General features: G+C 37.2%; 1 gene segment (V, D, J or C); it reads left to right on the plus strand.

Annotated features, from left to right (window-relative positions):
* Positions 1 to 9,859: 9,859 nt before the first annotated feature.
* Positions 9,860 to 10,310, plus strand: LOC148102935 (immunoglobulin heavy variable 3-30-3-like). The segment is given in 2 exon segments: positions 9,860 to 9,905; positions 10,006 to 10,310. Coding segments are annotated over 2 exon segments (351 nt in total).
* Positions 10,311 to 19,372: the final 9,062 nt, after the last annotated feature.

A 19,372-nucleotide genomic window follows, 5' to 3' on the forward strand; every position in this document is an offset into this window, starting at 1 on the left:
CTGTATCTGCAGATGAACAGTCTGAAGACTGAAGATTCTGCTGTTTATTATTGTGCTCGAGAAGCACAGTGACTGAAAGCGTTTAAGCAGCTGTACAAAATCCTACAGCCCTTTATGCTATATTTATTTGGCATCATAACTGTGGTATTCTGACAATAATACTAATACTTAACCTATTAAGAATATTACTGTAATAGTGACTGTAATAATGTCTTCATTGCACTGGTTTGAGAAGTTCTCTACTTTTCACACAATTAAGCTCTCCACTGGTGTTTCCTGTGGTGCCATCATGAATGTGATCTCACTATCAACCAAAGTTAAAATGATAAGTTGAAATGGTCACAGGAAGTTTTTCTTTTTTTTTTTTCTTTTGCCTGTCCCATTTGGTTCTTTAGCCGTCAGAATTGTTGTCTGAAGACCAACAAGGATACCCAATGGATTTATTTTGCCAAATGGATCATCATGGCATTGCCGTATTGGTCCATTTGATCGACCTTCGTTTTTATTATTTATTTTATTTTATTTTCAGTTGTTACAGACGGGACAGACATGAGTGAGGGATAGGAAAGGGAGAAAGAAAGAGGAAGGAAAAGAAAAACAGAAGGGGAGAGGGACAGTGAGAAAGGGGGGAAGAAAAAATATCTCTGGGATCACCTGTTGAGAGAAAAAGAATAGAAAACAAGCAAAAAAACAAAACAAAGCAACATACTAAACACAACACCATCGCATTAATCTAGCTAAGTGTAAACAGCAGTAAATACTAAATATTGAATGTTGTTGTGCAGCACGCAGGACAGACAGCGCACAATGTGCTTTGAAGTAGCAGTCAAGAAAGGTGTGATTTAAGTCTACGAACAGCGTCACCAGGCATCCCAGCTGTTTAAATAGATTAAAAGCAATAAATGCAGTGTTTAAGTGACATAATATATTCAGTTTTCTTTGTTTTGCTAAAAACATTTTATTCCACTGATTATGTCCAAAAGCAACTATGGAAGAGAAAATGAACAGTCTACTCAATCATAATTTAAAATGAAAAAATTAGATGCAAAAATATTCAAATTAGCATCAAACCTTTCTTCATATTTACCATCAGGCATGGACAGGCTCACATCTCTTCAGCTTAAAGAGCAACCATGTTCTCCGTAGCTCTGCTACTAATGCTGGCTGCTGCATCTTTTGTGGTGCTTTGCTGTATTCACTCTAACAAACACCTTAGAAACACTATTAATCAGATGAATGGTGAATATAGTGCTGACCTCTGTTTTTACAGGTGTGTCCAGTATGCATACAAACAAACAAACAAACAAAAAAATGGTTTACTGATGGCTCTTTTCTGGTTATGGAATGAGGAAAAAGACTGAATAACATTAGAGGACTCCTCTTTTTCTATAGTCTATTTTGTGAAGGCGCATTTACATTCTAACAAATAAAGAATATTATTTTATATTTTATTATTAAATGTGCAATGTCTTCCTGCACTTTCAAGTGAATGGATATGGTTTCCAAAAAAGAAAGAAAGTCAAACACATCAAAATCTCCCACTCTATAAATATATATATATATATATATATATATATATACATACATATATACGTATGTATGTATGTATATATATATATAGTATTATAGTATTATATTTACATTTATTTAAAAATAGGCTTAATTAACCTATTATAAAGGACGTGGTGCCTGTGTGTCAGTGCAAGGACAAATGAGCTTACATCATTTCAACCTTAACATCAATCATGTTCTCTCTGATACTGCTGGTGGCTGCTGGATCTTGTGAGGAACTTTCAATTAATTCATGCTAATAAACACATTAGAAATTATAAATACTCATTATGGATATAATGATCATTTATGTTTTCACAAGTGTGTTCAGTATTGATTTCATCCAGCCAGACTCATTGGTTGTGCAGCCTGGACAGTTTTTGACTGTCACATGTCAGGTCTCTGGTTATTCTTTAACTGATAACAACTATGCAACAGGGTGGGTGAGAAAGTGTGAAGGGAAACCTATGGATTGGATTTTTCATCAGTGGGGAGATAACATTTATAAAAACGATACTAGTACTAGTGGTCTTCGGCAAAATGATGCTTTAAAGAACAAGTTCAGCATCAGCAGAGACACTTCTGCTCAAACAGTGACAATAACAGGACAAAATCTGCAGCCTGAGGACACAGCTGTTTATTACTGTGTGAGCCCTCGGGCCACAGTGGCACAAATACTTAGCATGATACAATCAAACATGGTAAACAGGAATAAGAGAAAGGCCGTGTTCTAATTCATCACTTCTTTATCAAAAAGTGATGAATTACATAGAACATGGAATGATACAACATGCCAAAAAAATAAAAACAAATTAAAAATAAAATAATAAAAACTGATGTGACAGATCTTATCAGTACACTAGAGGGCAGTCAGTGTTAAGTCTCTTCATTTAGGATCAGCAAGGAAATGACTGCAGCTTCATGTGTGAGTCAGCAACGTTTCACATTAGTTTCTTTAAGAAAAAGAAATTAGTACGCAGTTTGGTTTTTTTCTCTGCATTAAAAAGAAAGTGTGTTGTTTATGAATCAGATTATGATTTATTCTCTACCTGGTCATGTTACATGCTTTGCTCTGCTTTTAATGAAAAATAGGTTTTTAAAAGGGAACAAGATTTTTTTTTTTCTGAAGCAATCTTGATATTTAATGGAGCCATTTTGCCAAATAATGCATACATAGCATAGCACGGTGGCACGGTGGTTAGCACTGTTGCCGCACAGCAAGAAGGTCCTGAGTTCAATTCCAACATCAGGCCCGCGTCTTTCTGTGTGGAGTTTGCATGTTCTCCCCGTGTTTGCGTGGGTTCCCTCCAGGTACTCCGGCTTCCTCCCACCATCAAAAGACATGCAGCTTGTGGGGATAGGTTAATTGGATAATCCAAATTGTCACTAGGTATGAATGTGAGTGTGAATGGTTGTCTGTCCCTGTGTGTTGGCCCTGCGATAGACTGGCGACCTGTCCAGGGTGTACCCCGCCTCTCGCCCTATGACAGCTGGGATAGGCTCCAGCGCCCCCCGCCCCCCTGAAAAGGATAAGCAGAAGCGAATGGATGGATGGATGGATGCATACATAGCTACAAACTTAACAGGGATAGCTAAGTAGGTTGCGTGGTTGCCCCATGATCAGAAGGTCGGGGCTTCGACTCCACTGAACAGCTACCCTGGTACCCCTGAGCAAAGTACCGTCCCTACACTCTGCTCCCCGGAGTGGCTGCCCGCTGCTTCACTGGGTAAATGGGTTAAATGCAGAGGAGTAATTTCCCTGCAGGGACTAACACATACACATTATTATTAAACTTCTCAAAGTCAAATATGCAATATGTCTCCCTGTAGCGTGTCATTTCAAGCAAGTAAGTTTGCTTTCCAGCACAGAAAGAAAAACTAATCTTTGAATTAGCTTTTTCACTCTCAACCAAATAACAACTGTGCAACAGGTTGGGTTAAGATAGCATGAAGGACAACCAATGGATTTTATTTTTCATCAGTAAGGAAACATGTACTGCCTGTGCTATTGTTTTTTATCTCAAATGTCAAATCTCAAATTGCCTGTCTCTATGATTGTCTCAAATTCAGTAGAATGAAAGTGATGGAGTATGAAGGCATATGTGTGGTAGACACATTGAAACCAGACGATATTGATCTTATCCAATCAGACTCAATGGCTGTGCAGCCTGGAAAGACTTTGACATTCAGCTGCAAGGTCTCTGGTTATTCTATAACTAATGACAGCTATGTAACACGTTGGGTCAGACAGCATGTTTGACAGCTGTTCATTACTGTGTGCTTGTTAGTAACACAGTAATACAAACCGATTAAAAAAAACCTGCAAAATCACTCAGCTACCAGTAACTAAATTATTGTAAATGTGAATGATTGCAGTGTGAATTAACATACAGTATGTGTGTTTATTTCAATTCGGTTTTATCAGGTCATCCTTGATAGGAGGTGCATGAATAAATGTATCTTTTAGTAAAAACACAACTGCATCTTCTTTTCTGCTAGTTACGTAGGACCACAGTGATTCAAACCAATAGATAAATAAAATATTTGCCTGTCAGTGTGCTTCAGTAGCAAAACATTCATGCACCAGTGGTCTCTTGTTTCCTGATAGGAATTTTATTTCATGCAGAGAAAAGACAGTGACAAATATTTTATTCATCATTCTGAACAGTGTCTTGATGCATGCTCAATTATCCCGTTAAGGATATCCCTCAAAATTGAATCAGGCGTTTTCAGTGGGAGAGACGTTTTTTCACTCACTAGGTAACTTGGATGACTGAAGAAAACTGAAATTGTTACATTTAGATGAACTGAATCGATTTTTGGGATTGTTCTGAACAGTTTCTCTGTAATAATAAAAATCGCTAACAAATCATAAGTAGCTCTTAAAAGAAAGAAAGTGGTGATGATAATATAAAAAAATATGTATGTTTATAAATAAAACACCAATAATAATATTAATAATAATAAAGAAGAAGTAGAGGAAGAAGAAAAAAAATTCATGGATAAGAAGTGACATTTCAGTGGTGGTCTTTGAAATTTAACTCTCACATGGTCTTTTGTCTAACGATGGTGGTGGTGCGGGCGGGGGTGGGGGGATCTATGCAAATTCTTCTTCTTTTATAAGCATATCCCAAGTCATGCTCATACAGTTTACAACATTTATGAAAAAATGGGAAACACAATTGTCTGGACTTTGCTGTTTGTTGTCACTGTACAGGGTAATAATTTATTTATTTAATTACAATTTTAATTGCATTTTCTTCTCTTTGCAAACATTGATGATGATCTGTTTGCGTACAGGAGTATGGAGTGATGTTAAGCTGGATCAGTCGTCCTCTGAGCTGAAAAGACCCGGAGAGATAGTAAAGATGTCATGTATCGTATCTGGTTATACCATGACAAGCGGATATTTCAGCTGGATACGACAGAGGGCCGGGAACGCTATGGAGTGGATTGGTAGAATGAATTCAGGTTCAAACTCTGCTACCTATAGCAGCTCATTTCAAAGTCGTTTCCTCATGACTGAAGACGTTCCCAGCAGCACTCAGTACCTCGAGATCAAGAGCCTGACAGCAGAAGATTCTGCTGTTTACTTCTGTGCCCGAGAAAGCACAGTGAGTGAAACCAGAGGAGCAGGTGCACAAAAACCTCACTGATTTCAAGCACCATGGCAAGTTGAGCATTTAAGACTGATTTTACTTAAAGTCACAATGTGATGTAATATGAGAAGATATGAGGGTTTTTTTGTTTTTTGTTTTTATCACACAGACAAATGATGAAGTGCAGAAAACTTGAACACATAGTTGATCACTGTAAATAAACTGAAACAAGTCACACAAAGGACTAGTGGTTTGAAGAGTCCCCCACCCACCAAGTTTGTAATTTCCACCATTGTGCCACGCCTCTTTCATAGATTAAAGTTATTAATAAAAAAAAAAAAACATTTACCTGCACATTATCTACAATAGCTATTACAACAGGCCCTGTATGCTATCAGCCTTCCAGATGCCCAGTTTTGATCAGTTTTCATCTGTTTCTCCTTACTGATTATTTATTGTAAGCACCTTTCCACAGAGTCAGACATCTTTTATTTCTTGAGTAATTCATTTCATTTTGAGGATGTAACATTCTATTCATATTTGTAGCTTAAAACTAAATTTTAATACCGCAACCTTTAAATGTGTCATATAAACCAGCTCTACAACTCCCAGAACAATCTCAAGCTTACTTGTCTTATACTAAATAATAATAATAATCAGAATAATATATTAATATAAAAATGTATAAAATAAATAATATAATAATATTATATATATTATATTGATCATAATATAATAATAATGATAAATACATACACAAACAGATTTTTGCAAAAATAAAGAAAAAAAAGAAAGAAAGACAAGTGACTTTAACAAATATAGTGATATATATATAGTATCTTTCTAACATTTACTGAATGAAATACATTTATAGCTTCAATCTAACAGTATAAGGCAATTAAATAGCCCAGGTTCAATGCATAATGACTAAATGGCAAAGTTCACTGCAGCAGGTGAGGAGGAGTCAATGCAAACTCGGATGTTTTTTCATTTCTACAGGGGATGACAGAGAGCAGTGGACTCACAGTTTAACAGTATGGACTTCAGAGCACAACTGCTGCTTTTAACTCTCTGTTGGACAGGTTTGTTTATTTATTTATTTTACTAAGTTGTTTTGACTTCATTAATTTACCAGTTTATAACATGACAACTTTCCTTTCTTTTGTTAGGAATTTATGGTCAGACTCTAACTGAGTCTGAACCAGCAGTTATAAGTCCTGGAGATTCCCACAGGCTGACCTGTACAGCCTCTGGATTCACATTCAGCAACTCCTGGATGAGCTGGATCAGACAGGCTCCTGGAAAAGGACTGGAGTGGGTTGCCACTATCAGATATGACAGTGGTGAGATCTATCACTGTCAGTCAGTTAGAGGCCGGTTTACCATCTCCAGAGACAACAACAGACAGCAGCTGTATCTGCAGATGAACAGTCTGAAGACTGAAGAGTCTGCTGTTTACTATTGTGCTGGAGACTCACAGTGACTGGAGGTGCTTGAAAAGCCATACAAAATCCTTCAGAATGCATGTTTGTAAAGCAAAAAAAAAAAATAAAAATAATTCTTACTAAGCAGACAATGACTTTATACCAATGTTTTTACCAAAATCATGGTCTATGTATCACTAACAGAAATAATCACATTTTAGTATTTTGAATGAAAATTGTTCTTCTTCTCCTCATTTCATTATTAGTAACAAATCTGTCTTTTCAGAAAACAGTTAGGTTAATGACTGCACCTTCTTATATAAATTAAGTTGTATTTCTCAATTTTAAGAAGAAACAACAAAGTAGAAACGCTAGCATTGCTCAAGTTTTATTCATCTCTTGCTTTTTATGCAGCAACTTCATCCTGTACTCTTCTTCTTCTAATGCAAATTTACATTTTACTAACCCACGCAACCTTTGAACAAGTTGTCGCCATCGCAAACCTTCGTCATCGTGGGTATTATTTCAAGGGAGGAGGAAGAGATGAAGACAAACTGAGCTTTGCATATAAACTTTGTTAAACTTTGAGTTACTTGTGATCAGTTTCTGATTTCCTTGGATCCCAAAAGACAGCATCTTGAGAAGCTTACACTCAAAGACTTACATGGGATTAAATTATTCCAAAATTTGAAAAAAAAATAAAATAAAAAAATGTTTATTCTATGAGAGCACCAATGCAACAGGTGGGGTCGGAAAGTGTGAAGGGAAAGCATTGAACTGATCTCATCACTCACACACATGAAAAATCATCTTGTTGTTGGAAAACCATCAAGCACAATGATGATTTTTCAACAACAAGTTTTATCCTTTTTCTTTGCATTAAGCTGTGGATTTAAATTTTAAGAAGAAATCAAACATGAAAAACAACAATGAGCTCTTAGTTTATTCCTGCACTCATATTCTACTAGTACAAATTCAAATATCGACAACTCCAACCAATTACAAAAGTTGCCTCTATCAGAGATGTGCGAGCTGTCCTTGTCTTGTGTGTTTTTCTTTTTTTTTTTCAAATCTATTACATCGAAGTGCTTCTTACACTCGGATCACACAATTCCAAAAATGAAAAGGAAAAAAAATGAAAGCAGGTTTTGTTTCAACACTTTTTTTCCTTTTTTTTTTTTAATGTATGGTATTTTTTATGGTATTAAACAATTGAATACAATATATTGCACAATTATATACAATAATATAATACAGTTCAAGTTGTAACATTATGTATTTATAACTGAAGCTGATCAAAATGTAAAAAAAAAAATGTAAAGGATATGCAAATAATAGTATCTTAAAGTAGTGTGATAAATGTGTCAGTAAGACATAGCCAAGCTCACATCATTTCAGTTTATACTGCAGTCATGTTAGCTCTGATACTGCTGCTGGCTGCTGGATCATGTGAGGGTTTTTTAGTGGATTGAAATAAAAAAAAAAACATTCAAAATGAAGAATAATCAGATAAATAATGGTTTTACTGTTGATTTCTGTTTCCACAGGTGTGTACAGTATAGATCTCATCCAGCCAGACTCAAGGATGGTGCAGCCTGGACAGTCTTTGACTGTCACCTGTCAGGTCTCTGGTTATTCTTTAACTGATGACAGCTATGCAACAGGTTGGATCAGACAACGTGAAGGAAAAGCAATGGATTGGATTTTTTATCAGTGGGGTGCTAGTGGTCTTCGGCAAAATGATGCTTTGAAGGACAAGTTCAGCTACAGCAGAGACACTTCTGCCAGAACAGTGACAATAACAGGGCAGAATATGCAGACCGAGGACACAGCTGTTTATTACTGTGTAAGATACCGCACAGTGGTACAAAACATTGACAGACCTGTGCGAAAACTCAGACACCTGCAAAACAAAAATGATGGAAATATAAAAATGAACAATTTCATGCTCACTTCTCGCCTGAAAAAAAAAATCCATTAAGAAAATAAATGCATTTTCATAACACTAAAGCTATGTCTTTATGTGTGAGAAACACCGACCCATGTCAGAGTTTAAAATAGATCACAATAAATAGTTAAACATAAAACACAGCAATTAAAATTTATTAAAGAAAAAAAATCTAAGGTTGCCAGTTCAGCTAATGGAGTAAACAGGTGATCAGTAAACAGGTGATTTGACCGTGTGTCTTCATGAACTCTCCCTGCTTTCCTGTCTGCTGTCCATCTAAAAAAAGGCATAAATAATATTATTTTAAAAATTACAAATACACATCTAATTGGTAACATTAAAACCTTGAGATATCTTTTTTAAAACAAATTTATATATGGAAAGTCAAGAAAAGATTAAAAAAAATGACATCAACATGAACATCCTTAGAAAACAACCTGTTACAGTTTTTCTGAATTGCTAAAACACATTTCCTAAAATCTCATCTCTTTGTCTCCAAACACTAAACACAAACTCTAAAATTCAAGCTACTCTTCTAGCATCTTTCTATAGTGATGGTCTGATGACTGGCCTTGTTTTCTGGTTTCCTTTCTTTTAGGTAATTAGTGGGTGGAGCTCACACCCACACCTGAGCAGGCCAGGATCAGGTGCACAATAAAGCAGATTTTCCAGAGCATCTGGAGGTTCCTGTCCTTCATGTATGCTTGGCTATGAAAGCATTTAGTTTTTTTTGTTTCGCACATGCTCACTCTTGCAACCTCTGTGCATTCAGTCATTGCAAGCATGCTATTTTTAGTTTCTTTATGTTATTACACTAAAGTATGTAACAGCCTCTCTTATTGTTTGTATCAGAAGAATTAAGTCTTCATTATTAGCAAATTAGGCAGTGAATAGAGTGACAAAGGAGTACAAATCTCACAAGAAGTACTACGGCTATTTTAACTATGATAAACAGCATTTTATTTTTTCTGTCTTGCGCTTACAGTCATGCTAATTTCATTGTCATGGTAATGACTAAAATCTCTCCTATTTTCTTATTTATTTATAAGAAAATTTCCTATGAAGGAAAAAAAACCTGAAATGTAGAAATGTTTGAAATGATATAAGGTTCAAAATGTAAAACATGCTTAAACTTGTATTTAATTAATTTCTGGCTCAAATCAAACATTATAATGTGGTTTAAATTTGTGTGGACTCTAAACAAGTTGGGAAAATGATTAATTCTAACTGACTTCTTCCAGTGAGGAGGAGTTAATGCAAAACAGCAATGTCTTTAATGTGTACTTATCTGACAGCAGAAAGGATGACAGAGAGCAGTGGACTCACACTTTAACAATATGGACTTCAGGGCAGGACTGCTGCTTTTAACTGTGTTCTTGGCAGGTAAAGATTTTTTACTTACAAATATAAATATTTTATTGTTTGATCCTACTCCTGTCATAGTAAATGACCACTTTTCTTTGTTCTTTTTTTAATCCAACAGGTGTTGATAGTCAGACTATAACACAGTCTGAATCAGTGGTTAAAAGGACAGCAGAATCCCACAAGCTGACCTGTACAGGCTCCAACATTGATTTCAGCAGCTACTTGATGGCCTGGATCAGACAGGCTCCTGATAAAGGACTGGAGTGGGTTGCCGCTATCAGATATGACAGTAGTGAGATCTATCACTCTCAGTCAGTTCAGGGCAGGTTTACCATCTCCAGAGACAACAGCAAACAGCAGCTGTATCTGCAGATGAACAGCCTGAAGACTGAAGATACTGCTGTTTATTATTGTGCTCGATGACCACAGTGACTGGAGCTGGTTGAATGGCTGTACAAAATCCACCATAATGTATGTTTGTTAAAAATACAACTTAAGACTATTCTCTCATACCTCAGAGACAATGCTTGTATGATTTTGTTTTTAAAATCATTGCCAGAAACAGAAACAACCTTAACTTTTAGTATTCTGAACAAAAAGTAGTGCTTATCAGAACATTGGAGGACAGTCAGTGTCACATCTGTCCATGACTTTTGAATTTGGCTATTTTGTCTATTTTAAGAACAGAAAAAACAAAGGAGAAACTCTGATTGTCATGCTCATTCTTTACCTTTGCTCAACCTTTAGCCTTCACTTACTCCTTGTGTCATTAACTCATACTGTCCTGTATTCTCCTTCTTCCAATGCCAAGTCACATCTTCCTTAACCTCTAACCATGCTGCAAGCTGCACCCATACAAATATGCAAAATGTCTTCATCTTGTGTATCGTTTTAGGAGGTGAGGGTGAGGAAGAGAAACTGAGCTTTGCATATCTGCTTATTCACTGTCAACTAAACTCTGTGTCTGTTTGAGCTGCTTGTGATCAAACTGAATCTTCTCTTATCAAAACTACTAGTATAGAAGGAACAAATAAAATTGATAATAAAGTTGATATTAAACCATATTCACTAAATAGGTTTGTTTTTATAACACAAATGTAGGTTTTGGACTCATAGGGTATGAGACGAACACACAACTCATCCTGTACTCTTTTTCGTTAATGCCAGTGCACATCCTTCTGATTCCCACCCATTCTGCAAATTGTCACTATCACAAATGCACAAATTATCTTTATCTTAGGAATCTTTTTGCTGGGAGGAAGAGAGGAAGCAAAATGTTTATTCATAGGTTCTTTTTGGTCATTGATCAGTGATCATTATTACCAATAGAAGTATGCACTAAAACATAAAAAAGCTGGCTCTACTAACATCACACACAAGGCAAGCTTTACAAAAAACAACTCCTCATTAAGATCATTGTGTTGTAGCAGAAAAAAACTACATGTACAAATTTAAGGGCTAAGCCTTTGGAGTGTGTGTTGAACAGTTATGTTCAACACTAGAGAGCATGCAATGACAAGCCTCTTACCGATTGAGAATAATCACATTTTTTTGGATAATGAGTTCAATTTCTTAAAATCATTTAAAAATGACCTGTATGACAAAGTGCAGTAGGCTACAAATTTTTTTAAAAAGCAACACATCATGCCACGATCTAAAGAAAGTTAGGAACAGCTAAGAACCAAAGTCAGTGACATCTGTCAGTCTGGGACTGGGTGTTCTAGACATAACAGATTTGCTCAATTGAAAAAAGAATTATGACAATACATTACATTTAAAACAAATTGTCTATATACTGCTATTACCTTAAATGGATCAAAACATAATATATTCAATAATATGCAAATAATAGTTACTTAAAAGGGAGTGATGTCGCAGAGTGATGTCTGCCCGTCAGTGAAAAGACAGATCAGCTTAAAGATTTCCTCTTTAGCATCAATCATGTTAGCTCTGTTACTGCTGCTGGCTGCTGGATCATGTGAGGAGCTTTTAGTGAATTCCCTCGTATAAATATATTTGAAATACTTAATTGTCAGATGAATGATGGATGTAATGTTAATTTCTGTTTCCACAGGTGTGTACAGTATTGATCTCATTCAGCCAGACTCAAGGTCTGTGCAGCCTGGACAGTCTTTGACCCTCACCTGCCAGGTTTCTGGTTATTCTATGACTGATAACAGCTATGGAACAGGTTGGATCAGACAGCGTGAAGGAAAAGCAATGGACTGGATTTCTCATCAGTGGGGTGGAGGCAATCTTTGGCAAAATGATGCTTTAAAGAACAAGTTCAGCTACAGCAGAGACACTTCTGCCAGAACAGCAACAATAACAGGACAGAATCTGCAGACCGAGGACACAGCTGTTTATTACTGTGTGCGTATTAGTGACACAGTGATCCAAAACACCAAGAGACCTGCACAAATACTCAGACACCTGCAAGATATGCATGGTGTAAACTTGAATATCAACAATGACGTGAAAAAATGACATGAATTAACAGCCACTGCTCACTTCTTCCCTAACACACAACTCCCAAGTATATTCAAGTATATTCATTTGATGAAATTTAACACACCGCTGTGTGTGATTTATTCTTACTCCCAGTTATTAACAAATTCAAACATGTTGAACGACTTTCAGAAATGAATAGTGTTATTGATTGTGTAGCTGCAACATGTCTCAGTATTTTGTAAACCACAGGTTGTGTCCTTCTCAAGCTGCACCTCAGACTCATAAATAAACTCAAACATCCATTCTACCCCTATACCTATCATACATTTCAGGCTTCACAGCTGAAGTCTCAGCCAAGTACAACAACACTGAACACAGCGTGCTACTTTGGCCCTCATTTCAGGTGACCAAAGTGTGTATCAGTGGTCATCACTTTGTGTCATTATGGATTCTTTCATTGATGTATGGATGGAATACCTACCAGGGATACTGTTAACATGGCTTACACTCTGGTGGTTGCTGTCATTGTTCCAAGGTGTGTTGATTGTCAGATCATAGCAGAGTCATTCATATAACATCTGGTTTTAATGTAGTATCTGTTACCCACAGTCAGTCCAGGGCAGATTCATGGATTCTTCATTCCAGTAGTAAAGTCTCCACAGCCAGCCATTTTTTTATTGTTCCAGAACAATACTGTCTTCCAGCTTATTGAAAACCTCATAGGATGTATTTTTGTTTGTCCCTATGATAAAGAACATTTTTCTTTTTATATCTAATTTCAATATCTTTCTAATGAAATTGGAAAAAAAAAAAAAAAAAAAGACTTGAACTTCAAAGTAAATGTTTCTTGAAATATGGAAATGTTTCAAATTATATAAATTAGAAAATGTTACAAAGATTAAAAAAAAGTAAAATATTAATTTGAGTGCACTAAAAGCACTTTGAGTTATATTAGAGACATACTAAATGTGGTTTAAGTATGTCTAAATTTAACACATGTTGACCAAATGATGCCCAAATTAATTACAATTGAGTCATTCCAGTGAGGAGGGGTTAATGTCTACTTATCTGACAGCAGAGACGATGACAGAGAGCAGTGGACTCACAGTTTAACAGTATGGACTTCAGAGCAGGACTGCTGCTTTTAACTGTGTTCTTGGCAGGTGAAGACTTATAATGACTCTTATTATGTTATAAAAGAAGATCACTTTCTTTTATTCAGCAATCATGGCTCAAGGGTTGGGAGTTCGCCTTGTAATCGGAAGGTTGCCGGTTTGAGCCCCGGCTTGGACAGTCTCGGTCGTTGTGTCCTTGGGCAAGACACTTCACCTGTTGCCTACTGGTGGTGGTCAGAAGGCCCGGTGGCGCCAGTGTCCGGCAGCCTCGCCTCTGTCAGTGGGCCCCAGGGTGGCTGTGGCTACAATGTAGCTTGCCATCACCAGTGTGTGAAAGTGTGTGTGAATGGGTGGATGACAGGTTGTGTAAAGCGCTTTGGGGTCCTTAGGGACTAGAAAAGCGCTATACAAATACAGGCCATTTACCATTTATTATTTTTAACCTGACAGATGATGATAGTCAGACTACAAAACAGTCTGAACCAGTGGTTAAAAGGCCTGGAGGATCCCATTAGATTTGAAACAAGATTAATAAAATTGAACTGAATTGAACTGAAACCGTCTCTTATAATTGTTTACATGTTAGGGATACAGTAGTCCAAGCCACCAAGAGACATGCAAAAAGACATGGATAATGTAAATTTGAATATGAACATGAATTAACAAATGTGTTTCTACTTCATCTTCCACAGAGAAGTCACAATGTATCATAAATCTATCTTTCTCACCCAAATACACAGATGATTCTTTCGTGTACTATTCAATACCAAAATGATTCAAACTATCAGTACAGCTTAACAACTAGCACGCTTATATTAAACCACATTCACTATATAGGTTTGCTTTTATAACTAGGATGTAGATTTTGGCTGATGCAGTATGAAACAAACAGACAAAACAGAACATAGAGTAAATGAATTGTTTTATTTACAGAAGTAAGCAAAAACAAGAATGAGTTAAATAAAGATATGTTATGTGTAAAAAGAAACAGGTAGATAAACAGTTCGTGGTTTTAGTTTAGAATCTCACCATATCAAGTAATTTCCATCATAAACAAGCAGAAGACCAGAAGCTGCTGTTAATTCTGGTATTTTGGTTCATTCTTGCTGTTTGGACTTTCAATAGATCTGCAGATTTCAGTATTTTAAGCTTTTATGGAATTGTGAGTTTGTATGAGCCTGTTGTATGAACAAAAGAACTCGACATATTAACTCTAATAATTACTTAAAACCTGCAACCTCCACTGTTCATAAAGGATATGCCCGCCACTGGAATAACTGTCTGAGTACAAATAGCAAAAATAAGACAGTGGAAGGGGACTGGGGAGGGTGTTGTACTGAAAAACAATGTTGAACACTAGAGGGCACATAATGACAAGTTCCTCACCTCTGTCAGTATCCAAAGAAACGACAAAAAGGTTTTCAACAGGTAGTTCAACAGTGACTGTGCAATCATTTTTGTTGCAGTTTATTCTGGTGCTTGAAAACCTGAGCATCATTTGACTGTCGACCTCCTTATCTGTAACATTTCATTACCGTGATAGTATAGCTTACACTATATTAGAGAGCTGACAAAACATTCTAGTATACTTACTTCCAAATAACTAACACACATAAAAAAAATATTAAACACACTAAGAAAAATCACAAATTGACAATGCAAATACATTTTGCATATGTATTTATATGTAGTGTTGCAACAAAATGTTAACTTGTTTCCTGTCTTTTTCTTTAACTGCATGTCAGATAGACAAACAGGCAAATTCAAACTGACCTAAATCGCCACCCACTTTGCCTACACAGCATAAAAATCTCTCATTCGTATCAGCATTTACAGTTGAAATCCACACCAGGTTATGGCCATGGCCATTGTACAGAGTCTGCTCCTTTTGACTCTCATCTCAGGTGAGTCAAGTCTGTTAGGAAGAGACAAGATAGGAAGAGAATATTTGGATCTCAGCTCCTTCCCGTCATATAAACTCTCTATTTCTTTCAGCTGCTTGCTGTCAGTCTCTCACCTTGTCAGAGCCAGTGGTCAGCAGACCAGGACAATCAGTCACTCTGTCCTGTAGAGTTCAAGGAATGGATCTGGCTTGGTTGCACTGGATTCGTCAAAAACCTGGGAAAGGACTAGAATGGATCGGACGCACTGATGAAGTCTTCAAGGCCAGTTTTCCATCACCAAAGACACATCCCAAAATCGTGTGAATTTAGTGGTGAACAGCCTCAAACAGGAAGACTCTGCAGTTTGTTACTGTGCACAATAGCCACAGTGAAATAAGATACTGAATGGCCTTGCAAAAACTGTGTGTGTGAGGACCACTGAACCATTTCAGCCTAGTGAGTTAAATACTGATGGAGTTATCCATGAAACAAATTAGTAAAAATACAATTGTCTAATGGTGTGGTCATTAAATCTTATAGAACTAGCTGGACTTGTAAGACATCACCTTTGTGACTGCTGACGTTGTATATGAAACGTAACAGTCCTAAATTTAAGCCCCTAGATAGAAACATTAAACCGTAAAAAAAAATCCCAAATTTGTTCACTTGCAGCTGCCAAACTGTTTTGAAAGAAGTAAGTTACCTTGTGCCTTCAGGTCATTTCACTCACAGCCAGTTGCAGGAAATTTGATCAGTGAAGACAGTGAAACTGCATAAATTTAGCACAAAAGGAAAATATTAATTCCAACTCTCATTTGCAGTGTTGGGAAGGTTACTTTTAAAATGTATTCCATTACAGATTACAGAATACATGCCCCAAAATGTATTCTGTAACGTATTCCGTTACGTTACTCAATGAGAGTAACGTATTCTGAATACTTTGGATTACTTAATATATTATCATGCTGTTTACAACTACATGAATGTGCTATTGCTGTGATTTATTACTGTTACTGAAGGTCCGCGGCTCTGAACCGTAGTAAAGGGACCTCTGGCTAATACGGTGGGTTCTGTGTCGGGCTCGTAGCCGAAAACTAGCTTTACTTTGTTGTCTGGGTCAACTTTGCTAGCGAGAGACAGAGAGAGGCGTTGAAAGGCTGCTCCAACGGAACTTATTGTTTTTGGAGGAAAACACGAACACGGTGTACAGTCGAGTCTTAATAGCTTACTTACAACTGGGCTCGTCAGGCACTCTTCTTGGCTGCAGTGGTTATTATTATATTTACATGCTTCCAGCTCCCGTTTTTGCTCGATGACAGCTCGTACTTTTCCTTTTTCTCCCTCCCTCGCTCACAGACACATAATGTGTACGGCAGTCCATTCTCCCTGCAGCACGGACTACACTGCCCATGATGCTACATTCTTTAGAGCTATACCTGTAGCATTCTGCCTATTAGCTTAGCACAACAACAACAGGCGCTCTCTCACCCAGGAAACACGCAGAGAGAGAGCGTCACCCTGTAACCATGGCAACCGTAAGGCTGCCGCCTGGAACAACAGAACGTAGCTGTCAAACAAAACCCAAACAGTCCTGACCCGCGACAATATGAAACAGGAAAGTACCGCCGTGTAATCCATTTATTTCAACAAAGTAACTGTATTCTAAATACCAGCTTTTTAAACGGTAACTGTAACGGAATACAGTTACTCATATTTTGTATTTTAAATACGTAACGGCGGTACATGTATTCCGTTACTCCCCAACACTGCTCATTTGATATAAAATCTTGAAAAATAATAAGAAAAAAATAAATAAATATAAAGCTTGTTTTATAAATGAACTCACGAAGTTCAGAGAATTGGTGTGGGTAGCTAAAGCCATCAACTCCAATAAGCTGAAGGAAAGAGGCTAGAGTGGGTTGTCTACATTTCTGGTCCGAGTGGAAGCGATACATATTATTCCACATTTTTCACCATTTCCAGAGACAACACTCAGGATCAGGAGCATCTGCATATTAACAGCTTGGAAAAAAAAGATTCTTTCATTTATTATTGTTCTTTGTTCTATTGGACATGTCTCAAAATTTTAGGTCAACCAGATTCTACAAATATTAAGCTTTTACTTTAATATGACATTTACAATCAACAAAACCACACTCTTAGTAAGTAGGTCTAACCTCTTATCAACAGGTTTCATTTAAATGCATTTTAATGTATTACTTGTTTTTGACACTTTAAGGAGGAGTTCATGCAAATATTGATCTGCCAATCTTTATTTAGTTCACAACAAAGTGAAGACGAGTAAATGAGACAGACAACAACTTTTCAATATGTTTTTATCTACATCTATAATGCTTCAATGCTATCAGTGATTCCTGGTAACTACCACATCTCAGCATTCATGCAGTCAGACTCTTACCGAGTCTGAACCAGTGATAAAACACCCTGGAGATTCTCACAAACTGACTTGTACATATGCAGGAATATCAGATAGTGATGTTGCTATCAGCTGGATCAGACAGGCTGGAGGAAAAGGGTTGGAGTGGGTTGCTTACATTTCTGCTCCGGAGCACTAAAAGCTATTCCACATCTGCCCAGAATCACTTCACCATTTCCAGAGACAACAATGTGGATCAAGTGTATCTGCACATGAGCAGCTTGACAACTGAAGATTCTGCCATTTATTATTGTGTTTGAACGCCACAGTGAAACAGGAAGCCACAGAGCTGTACACAAAACACTGCAGATGTCACTCTGATGCTGATGGTCAGAATTCTCTTCACCCACCCACCCACCCCCCCACACACATACACGTATACACATCCACATTCCAATGTAAAGAACAAACGCACCCACTGATGTATAAAATAAAGACCAGGGCAGTGGCAGAGCGCCAGTCTCGGAGCCCTCACTCCCGTGCGAGTGCTCTGTGCTGCCCTTGCATGCAAGTAAAACTGTGTGTTTCTCCTCTCTGATTCTCAGCTGAAGAAGTGTCTTAGAATACATCTCTTGACACACCTCATCATAGCCAATGGTCAGCAGACCAGTGGAATCAGTCACTCTTTCATGTAAAGTTCAAGGACTCACTCTGGCTTGGTTGCACTGGATTTGTTAAAACTGGGGAAAGGATTGGAATGGATTGGCCAAACTGATGATGAGACTGGCACAGTATTTGCCCAAAGTCTTCAAGGCCAGGTTTCCATCACCAAAGACACTTCCTAAAATCTTGTGGAGAGTAGTGAAGTGTCTTAAGCAAGACTTTGTGGTTTATCACTGTGCATGGGAGTCACAGTGGCACGAGAGACTGAAAAGCCTTTACTTTCACCTAATTAAAACAGTAAATAAACAGGGACATGGTTATTTACTGGTGGTTTTATGTCACTTCACAGCAAGAAACCATGGGTTCAAATTTACTGGTCAGCTGGGGCGTCTCTGCATGGACTGTGTCTGGTGTTCAAACACATGTGTCATGGTCCCTGTGTCTCCCCGGCTGGCTTGAACAGGCTAGAGGTATTTGTTGTTGTTTTTCTCCCTCAGTCTCTCTCTCTTCTGTCTCGCTCGCCTGGGTGGAGCTCACTGTTGGCTCCACTCTTGGCTTATTATTGGCTATATTATTGGCTTATTATTCCTGCCTCTCCCGGCCACCATGTAAGACAGTGGCTCACTATTTATCAATCAATATTGATTGATAAATCTATCAATCAATATTGATTGATAAATACTTCAAATAGAAAATGTATTTCATAAAAAAAGCTTCTGGATAAGATAAAGGATTAACTATTGGATTAGCTATCTCATTTCTGAAATCCCAAATTAATGCAAGTTATCCACACTCTTTGTGGAGTGGTTAGACAGACACATGATGGCTGCCTGGCTTTTTTTTTTTTTTTTTTTTTTTGCACTGCTAAGAGATGTGTGTGCTTAAACAAAGTCCTTTCAGCCTCTGTATTTACACTCTGTCACTGGTATATGGAGAATGAAGGGACTCTGTGATTAAATTGAGATCTGAACAGAAGGCTTTATGCTCATGTCTAGT

This window comes from Neolamprologus brichardi, chromosome 4 (genome assembly GCF_056152115.1).
Source record: "Neolamprologus brichardi isolate AB-2024 chromosome 4, ASM5615211v1, whole genome shotgun sequence".
NCBI classification, from domain to species: domain Eukaryota; kingdom Metazoa; phylum Chordata; class Actinopteri; order Cichliformes; family Cichlidae; genus Neolamprologus; species Neolamprologus brichardi.